At 37.5% G+C, this 9217-nt stretch overlaps 2 protein-coding genes across 2 annotated transcripts in view; both read right to left on the bottom strand.

The window, feature by feature from the left end:
• Nucleotides 1–2565: 2565 nt before the first annotated feature.
• Nucleotides 2566–4671, bottom strand: LOC118175492 (centrosome-associated protein 350-like). Its single transcript, XM_035341795.1, has 4 exons — nucleotides 4517–4671; nucleotides 4049–4192; nucleotides 3460–3585; nucleotides 2566–3175 (listed from the first exon to the last, which is right to left on the bottom strand). Exons 1-4 carry the CDS (start codon nucleotides 4526–4528, stop codon nucleotides 2993–2995), a joined length of 465 nt encoding a protein of 154 aa, XP_035197686.1. The 5' UTR covers nucleotides 4529–4671; the 3' UTR covers nucleotides 2566–2992.
• The window catches only part of CCDC187 (coiled-coil domain containing 187), a 38364-nt gene continuing 33697 nt past the window's right edge, over nucleotides 4551–9217 (bottom strand). The window contains exons 27-33 of the mRNA XM_035341948.1: nucleotides 8982–9121; nucleotides 8370–8449; nucleotides 7611–7952; nucleotides 5670–6746; nucleotides 5083–5183; nucleotides 4674–4858; nucleotides 4551–4557 (exon numbers count right to left, since the gene is read on the bottom strand). Coding sequence (XP_035197839.1) covers nucleotides 4551–4557; nucleotides 4674–4858; nucleotides 5083–5183; nucleotides 5670–6746; nucleotides 7611–7952; nucleotides 8370–8449; nucleotides 8982–9121 — 1932 coding nt within the window. The remainder of the gene's footprint in view (nucleotides 4558–4673; nucleotides 4859–5082; nucleotides 5184–5669; nucleotides 6747–7610; nucleotides 7953–8369; nucleotides 8450–8981; nucleotides 9122–9217) is intronic.

The raw sequence follows: 9217 nt of genomic DNA, 5'->3' as shown, positions 1-9217 counted from the left end.
TGAGAATCTAGTTTATGATCATTTACGGCCAGCAGTACACAAACAGTGCAAGAGTTGGAATCTTACAAGCAGTAAAAATCCCCTCGTCTGAGAACTGAGTAACAGATTCTGCCACGTTTACCTATTTTTTCCCCGATTGTCTCTTTTCTTGACCATTAACGACTAAAGTTGTTCAGTCACATATCTTTTGCATCCGCATTCACAGCTCAAGCTATTTGTTTCCCTGTATCACATTCCATTTGAGGGGTTTTCCATCTCTATTTTTCCTACGTTCTGTAAGTAACAAAATGAGCTGGTTACGGTGGTAGAATCCAAATGCATTAAAAAACAGAAGATCTTGTGGCAGCTGCTAATTAGGATTTTAAAATCGGCAGTGTGTAAGGTATTTTAGAGTGCATTTTATTCAGAAGAATTATTAAATGTGTGAAGGTGAAAGAGATGGATTACAGGAAAATTAAATGTAGGGTTTAACTGAGAAATAATCATTTTCTATGAAAGATAATGACTCCTCTTGAGGCTAGTATCAAGATTTATTGACCTAGGAGGTTAATATTGATCAGAACCAAGGCAAACAAAATATTAGACCTTGAAGTGGAGTAATCTTGATATTGAAGTCTTGCCACTGACTGAACAGGTCAATATATCTGGGTGCCAGAATCTAAGGTTTTGAACACATAATGGTGGGGGATATTAAATATGTCTGACATGTTCTATGTATACACTTTTTATTCTCATCAGCAGTAGTTACTTTATGGCTATGTCCTTCTGTATATAGCTATCTCGCAAGGGTTCAGGCTTCACTCACAACCCTAGTTGCAAACATAATGGTTATCTTCCTCAAGTGTAACATAGAGCAGTCTGAAATGAAACAAGTCCTTCATCTATTCATTCACATATATAAATGATATTTTTAATAGCTTTCATTCCAAACACACAACAAGAATCCTGGTGCTGCTGCTGCAGCAACGACAAACTGAAAAGCTGTGGTGCTTCAATGTATGGATCTGTCATTGTATCCAACAATGTCTGTTAAGTCCAGGAAAAAAAAAAAAAAAAAAAAAGCATTGAATTAAAATCTACCGTAAACTGACAAGAAGAAAGCATTAATCTTAGAACAAATAAGTTATCTGGATTAATTAATCAATGAGGATAAAGGTCGGGAGGGCTGTAATTCCCACCTAAGAAGGAAGAGCTCGTTTAATGCTGCATCTCAGCAGTGCCACCAGCTGCAGGGTCTTACCAGAGGATCTCAAACCAGGAAAGTCAAGGCTCCAGCTACAGCACCAAAGTTAGTTAATCAGTTAAGGAAGGCTGCGGCTAAGTCTTTATACTTACCAGCAGAAGGAACACAACCTTTGCAGAAGACTATAGCCCAAGTTCAGCATGTAAAATGGTCCAGGCTGTATCAATCAGATAGAAATAAATTTCTACAATATAAGCCAGGCTTCTAAGAAAACGTACCCCTTGGGACATGAAGCTAGTTTACAGGATATGGCCAATAGTTAATGTGCTTGGAACAGAAGTTACCTTTTTATTTGTGGTTATAGGGCAGCTAGTGTGACAGTGCTTTTTAATGCCCCAAGGTTCCATTTCTAAAACAACAAAACAGCTCCCATTCACTAATGGGAGTAGCAGTATATACAATATAATCTGAAGTGAAATAGAATGTCAGTAAAAATAAGTGACAGAGAGGATTTATTTTGTTTATTCAGAAAACAATTCAATATGAAAACAATTAAACCATCAGTACTTAAAAATAGAAACAGAGTGCCTTTCAATTTCTAAAAATTGTATTAATTGTCCTGCTCTTCATTTGAAGGACTCCCCAAAGAAAGTGGGGAGAAGAAAATAAAGAAAATAAATCTACTTACATTAAATTATTTAGTAATTAACAATTTCTGAATGCCATTATGTAATACTTGGATAATATTTGTTTTAAACATTAATAAGTACAGTTTTATCATTTGTCTTAATGCAAAATAGGTAAAAGCACAGTACTATACATTGTTAAATATTAGCATATTTGGGGAACACTTACATTTCCTTCTTTTAAATCTTGATTTTTTTTTTCTAATTTTACAAATATAAAATAGGATTGTTTTCTTCTGATTTGCCAGTTAAAGTACATCCTCAGGTGATTAGACAATGTTGGAATTCAAAGGGCTCATATGAATTCCATGATGAGGAATGTAATCAAATGCACATATTTATTACTCAGAAATTGAAGTTACTGGTAGAAAAGCATCCCATTTAAAGTGCATTACATCAGAATATGTCTCATTTACATGCAGTTATAGACATTAGAACTGAATGTTTGGCTGTAGATCCTGACACATGCCACATCTCTCAAGGCTAATTTAAAACAGTTCCATGGGGTATAAAAATGGTGCAGACACCTTCGTTATGCTGCTTCGCCCATCGGGAAGAGTTTTAGACATGACCCAATTGGAAGAGTTCATTCCAAAAAAACAGAGGTCCATAGCAATTCAATTTCTGGGAGATTTAATTCCATCTGTACCATATGTCCTAAAAACAGACAGCATTGATTTTCCAAACATTATTCTGAAAATATAACTCTTACATCATCATTCACTATCAGAACATAACAGAATAAAATCATTTACACATAAATTGGTTTTGAATTCTGTTTGTATAATCATAGACTCCTATACAATTTTAAACACATATGATGCTCTTAAAATGCATAGGAGAATAAAGTGCCATCATGATTAAAAAAACAAGAATAAAACTTCCACCACTTAGATTCCACATAAAATCAGTCTAAGAAGAACATTGATCTTAATGAGCATTCCCAGAGCTCAGAACTCAAGAAAAATGTTTTATGTAATTTTTTTTTCCCCCCCTATGTGCTTACGTCTCTGCTTGCATCCTTTCATCGTAAATACAAATGTATAACTTAGGCCACACTGGTATTGGGTAAAGTTCAGAATTAAAATTCTTAATCATGTATTCGTGCCTTAAAAATCAGGGATTAAAATTCCGCTATTAGGGAAAACTTCTTATCACAGGCTTTTCTCAGATAAATCTTATTGAGAACTCTGATTGTATCAAGGATCAAGCTATCAAATATGGTTTCAGTCATTCTCATCTTCACAGTTAATTCATCATCATCATAGTAAGTCCACTGAGATTCTTCTTTGCGGAGCTCCTGAATCTAGAATATAACATGGATATGAATGTTTACTTGAAGAACAAGAGCATGGTCAGTTCTAAAAGGCAATAAGAAGCTGTGCCTAATCCAACAATTTGTATATGCAAGATCCACTCAAGCCACTCATAAGAAAGGAAAATACTCGGTTATTATTGCAAGTGTGACAAAAAGGAAGGCAATAATTAGAATTTCTGGTTATTTTTTAAGTAAACATGATTCTCATAAAAGCATGACCATTTCTAGTTAAAACCCGAAGTAAACAAATCTCCATCTGGATGTCTGCTTACCAGAATAAGGTCCACTCTGTCTCTCTCACAGTTTCCATACTTGGTCATATTAAGAAATTTTCTTTTCACTTCTAAGTCATTCTTTTCCAGGTTCATTATTTTAACAACTTCACCCTGAACAAATGTCTACAAAATAAAAAAGACTGAAAAGAGTTGTTCTTGTTGGAAACTACTATCACTGTGAAGTTTGCAAACGAGCGACAAGGGCTAGTGTCAAGATCCAGCTTTCAATCTAGAAACACCCTATTGTTTGGGGACCAGATCTAGATGTAGCTAGGTAGTACCAACCAACCAACACGTTTTAAACATAAGATTACTTTAGAGGTTACACCTAAGATCATAACCACAGTGATTTAGAAGTGATTTAGCTTCCCATTCCTCTATAGAACTCCATGCACTTGGAATATTTGGACTAACTAATTAGCTCAGTCTGTATTTATTCAGGCGATTCAGATCAATGCTGTTTTCTTCTCTAATCACCTCAATTATAATGCTAGCACCCTCCCAACACCTTTGCCATTGTGTCACTGCAATGTCTGCTCTCTTCATTGACTCTTGTTATTGTGCACTTTGCATTTCCAGAACTTACCTTGACCTCATTGACATCTGCTCTTCTGCAACGACATCTGGAACAGCGAGACCCCAAATTTTCTTTTAACCATGGAAGTCTATCTGGATTTGCAGTTACTTGATATTCTGTACGTAGCACCTCACGAGTCAAATCAAATATAACCTGTAACAACAAAACCAGTACCAAACTGAGTACCGACTCTGATAACCTTTCAAAAGTTTTCTTACTGTTTGATGAAAAATGAAAGGCTGCTGACAATATTTGGTCTTATGAAAGAAGAGCTCTAGCAAAAGGCTTGCATCACAGCAAGGATTATAATTCTAGTCGAATTATTTCACAGTTGATTAAAAGAAGCAATATATTTTGCAATAACTCTCAGTGTTGCTTTGCTATATTTAGTATTAGCAGCTAGAATAATAGTAAGCAGCAGCTAATATGATTCAGGCTACAGAATGCTAGAAAAAAAAATAACTGTTTTGAAAATACCTGATTATACATCCTCTTGCTTTCTGTTTCCAAATCATTCCCTGGAAAGTCATTACATTCAAAAAGCTTTGGCACACTAATTCTCTTGAAATTTGAATATATGTTTTCTGGAGTCCATAATTCTTCTACAGCAGATGCAGACAATTTTTTAACATACGAACTGTAATGTGGTACCACAAGAGGAACCTCCACAGTTTTCTTCCAAGGAGCTGAGTGCCAGCGATCCAATTTGTACAAGTGCTGCTTTTGTGTTTGTCTTTCTAGGGTATGTTCATCAGAATTAGGCTGATCAAAATCCTCAGAGCTTCCAAAAACACCAGCATCGAGGATTTTTATAAGGAACTTTAGTAGGGAGAAAAAGAAAAAACAGGTGACATATCCCATATTTTTCCACAATTTTAGAGGTATTGAAATTAGCAAATTATTTAAGGTTGCTTAAAGCTAAGCACTTAAAACTAAGGAATCAGATTCTTTTACTTATGGGCTCAAAACAACTGGGCAACAGAAATGCTTGCCTGCCTAGAACCAATTTCAGGTTGAACACTCAGACAAAAAACTTTACTTACAGGCAAAGTGGTTGGAGAAGTCGCTGAAGATGAATGAAATATCTTGTCTGCTTTTGCTCCATGTTTTCTTTTAATCTTCTTATATTCTTTAACTGCATCATCTACAAATTTAGTCACAATTCTTTCTGCTACTGTGTGACAACCATGAATGCTAAGCATGTTGAAGTCACGCAGTAAAACATCAGAAACCTTTGATTGCTCAGATAAGCTAGCAACTGGATTTTCTTTAACGAGAACCTGCTTCAGATTGTCTTCTTGTCTTAGGCCTTTGCCATAATTCATCACGTCTTTTTCAAAGGCGCTTTTATATTTGTGTTGATCTGTTTCAGAAAATGCAATTAATGTGTCAAACAGAAGTTTTTTATCGAGTTCACCTGTGATATCATCAGCAAGTATTTTTCTTTTCTGATCCTCTAACAACCAACAAATATTTTTGCTTGTGTTTACCCCATCTCTGCTGCTGGTCTTATTTTTCTTTAGAAGCACATCTGCAAGCATCCCTTGGTTTATTTGGGTAACTTCTGTTTTTTCTTTATCTGATCCCAAACACATTAAATTATTTTGACAAAGGAATTCATTACACTTACACTGGTCAGAATGTGTGAACTTCTGACCTTTTCCAGGCAGCAAGGCAACGTGTAACCTAGACTGGTTTTCTGGCATTTGTGATCTTCCTGCACTTTTCGTGTCTTCAGCGTTCTGCTCTGTTACCCCTGTGCCCTGTTCATCAGCTTCAGGGTATCTGCAGTCTCCTTTGAAGGATTCATCATCATAGGAGGAGTCTGAGTCTTCGTCCCCAGTGTTATTGGAACCATTGTTATCCTCCAAGAGGTGTGAAATCTCATTAGGTCTGACAAAGATACCACAGTGCTGAGCACACTCAAAATACTTCACCCCTTTGTAAGTTCCAGCATGATCACCTTCAGCTTTGTCAAGTGCAACACCAGCCCAGTGGCCACAATCAAAACAAGTCCGTCCTTTGAACATGAGGGTTCCAGGCTGGGTCTGCTTTACTAACACTCTGTCCCCAATTTCAAATGATGACAATGGGTCATCACCATCCTCTTCAGCTTTGGGTAGTGTTAAATATGTTTCACATTGTTTCATCGTAGAATCACCATTTTTACTGGCCTGACCAGAAGAAATGGGATTGGACACAGGCAGACACTCCAAATACTGTAAAGGTGTCTCATGTTCTCCTTCTTGGTATTCTGATAGTTCTTGTGCAAAGGAGGACTTATCTTCTTTAACTAATGATTGTTCTGAGACATTACCATCCTGCACTGAAAAACCACCAGTTGGCTCTCGACTGAGCAGGGGAAATTCTTCAGGCACAATGTTATCAAGTAATGGGGGTAATGCATCCGTTCGCAGTGATATATCTTCATCCATACACTGTCTAGTCTCTGAGACTGTCATTTGTTCTGCTGGGGATGGGAAATCATCCATGCTAAAGCTAGAATCATCATTTTTCATTGCATTTACACCTAAAGGGGGAGGAGGAAGATCTTCACTTGGAAATGACAAATCCTTTTTATTAGAGGATGGCAAGTCAGCACTTCCATAGGACAGCACTTCATCAACTGGAGACAGTATTTCTGACAAGGTATCCTCATCAGCTGGAGGGAGGCCCTCATCACTAATAAAAATTGTGTCATCTTCACCTTTGGAAGAGCAGTTCTCAGCTTGAAACAGTTGCTTTTTTGAAGAGGTGGAAGAAAATCCCTTCCCCAATTCCTTTGGGTCTTGCCTTTCAGTTTTTGAGTGATTTTGATTTCCTGGGGCCACCCTTTGCAAAGACTCAAACGAGTAGGTTTCTGTATGTACTTCCTCAGAAATTACTTGCACAGATGTGGGCAGAGATACAATCTTATCGAGTTTTCCGCATGCAAGTCTTTCATTCAAAAGCTGTGCATGATTATCTTGCACTGCTGCGTTTCTGGAAGACAGACATGCTACCAATTTACCATTTGTAATACCTTTGTCAGGGGGAAAAGAGACTGTGCTACTAAATTGGTCAGTAGCCAAATGTAAGCATTTCAAAGAATCCATCAGCAGAAACTGCTTTTGCTCTCTGCTGTGATCCATTAATAAACTGTTAGTTCCACCATCCCTTTTCCCTCTGCTAGTTGTACAAGTAGGCTTCTGCTGTTCAGAGATCTTAAATAGGTAAATACCATCACTGCCCGAAGAGCTGGCAGCTGCATCTTTTGAATTTTCTGAGGCTTCCAAACGTGGCTTATCCATTCCCTTGGCTGGTTTTTCAGACTGGAAGGGATCCAGTGGCTTTGTTTTGAAGGTATTTGCCTTGCCTCTTGGAAGGAAAGAAAGCAAATGATCAGGGCTCCCCTGATCTGAAGCCTCTCCAGGGCATTTTTGGGAGCTCTGAGAGAGTGGTGAAATCTTAGTGCTGTTGTCCTCTCCGGGTACTTCACGCTCATTACCTTTGTCACAGTGTAATGTTTCCTTTCCAATACTTGCTGCTATTGGCGTCTCTTCTGAAGTGTTAGGAAATGCATCACTGTTACCATGGATAAACTCTTCTGGGATACTGACATCTGTGTCCTTTCCATTTTTCACCTCTAATTCAGAGTCTGAAGTAGAGCTTTCTAAGATGTCAATCCAAACTGCAGACACTTTCTGAAATTCTGAGAGAGAAGAGTCTGATCTGGCACTTTTACATCTTGGAGAGAAGTCGTTTGACTTGGGCGATGACTCAGCAGAAGCTAATCCTTTGCAAAACACTTCTAAAGTTAGTTCTTCATCAGAAGCTTCATGAGAATTATGGTTCAAAGGCTTCAAACATGGACTGCCATCCACATGATGGATCTCACAAGGGAAAGACACTTCCATTTCTTTAACTGGAGCATCTAAAAAAGTAATTTCAGATAAATATTTTATAGAAGTGCTGATAGGTAACTTCTGATTCAAATCTGGTAATCCTCAGCAGTAAATTGCATTCAGTAGTCAGCAGCATTAAATACACAGTCAGCTTGAAGATTATTTTTAATATCAAATTGTACAAAAAATAAATGAGACATCATATAAAGATGAAGAAATCAGGAACTTAGTAAGAAGCTAATATGATAGTGTCCAAGGTAGTTGATCAGAAAGGTTTGAATCCAGGGTGTACATTAAGAACTTTATTATTTTAGCCCAAAGAGGAACTTCACTACCTGGTACAAGCAGCAGACTATTATCCTCTATGAACAACTCCAGGAAGAATTATTACTGAGATTATATGTTAAGTAAATGTAGAAGCCTTGGTGGGAAAAGGCACTTCTTACCTTCTGAAGACAGAATCTCAAAAGGTGCTTTTTCATCCACATGCACAACTTCTGCTTTTCTCTTGGAGTCTGTGTTAACCCTGAAAATACCACGTTGTAATTGGATTAAAACTGAAGTTATGAAGTGAAGGCACTCAGTGGCATTCAGGAATGTTGGTGTAGAACATCCAATTTCTTTGTGTGTATTTGCTCCCTACAGACAGCATAATGCAAAATGCCTTGTTTTTAGCTGTTACTGCTAATGCTTTCTGTCTAGCCTGGTCTTCTGAAAAGAAGACTTTTTTTTTCCAAGTTGATTTCAACATACTTTCAACTGACTCCAAAAAATCAGACATCCTAAGAAAAACTGGCAGCCAATATTTGATGAACATGGTGTGTATTAAATCATTAGTTTGTGAGAGCTCCCCCCCCCCCCCCCCCTTTGCGTTTTTTTTTTTTTTTTTTAATGTTTTACAAGACAAAATCCCAGGTTAAGGTCATTATGACCTGCTCCCCCCCCCCCCCCCCCGTCCACAACAGAACCGACTGTGGGCATTAAACCCAAACAAGGCAACGTTTGACACATTGGTAAGAAGCAAAATGTAGGACAGAAGATCTTGACCGATATAGTACCTCTCCTGCTCCTGTAGTGAATTTTCCTTCCTTAACTGCGTTTTCACTACTGTAGCTTCATTTGAAATCAGTGCTGATCTTCTCTCATTATCTTCAGTGTCAAAAGAAGGATCTTTCTTCTGTCTCTGAGTCTGAAGAGACTATGATCAAGAATCACTAAATATGCAAAGAAACTGAAGAATACCAATGAATTGCTACTGAAATTCCCCCAGATTTAAGGGCATTATTTTAGCTCA

Source organism: Oxyura jamaicensis, chromosome 17 (genome assembly GCF_011077185.1).
Source record: "Oxyura jamaicensis isolate SHBP4307 breed ruddy duck chromosome 17, BPBGC_Ojam_1.0, whole genome shotgun sequence".
Taxonomy (NCBI): domain Eukaryota; kingdom Metazoa; phylum Chordata; class Aves; order Anseriformes; family Anatidae; genus Oxyura; species Oxyura jamaicensis.
The sequence above is the reverse complement of the archived record's forward strand: the minus strand, read 5'-3'. Positions and strand labels throughout refer to the sequence as shown.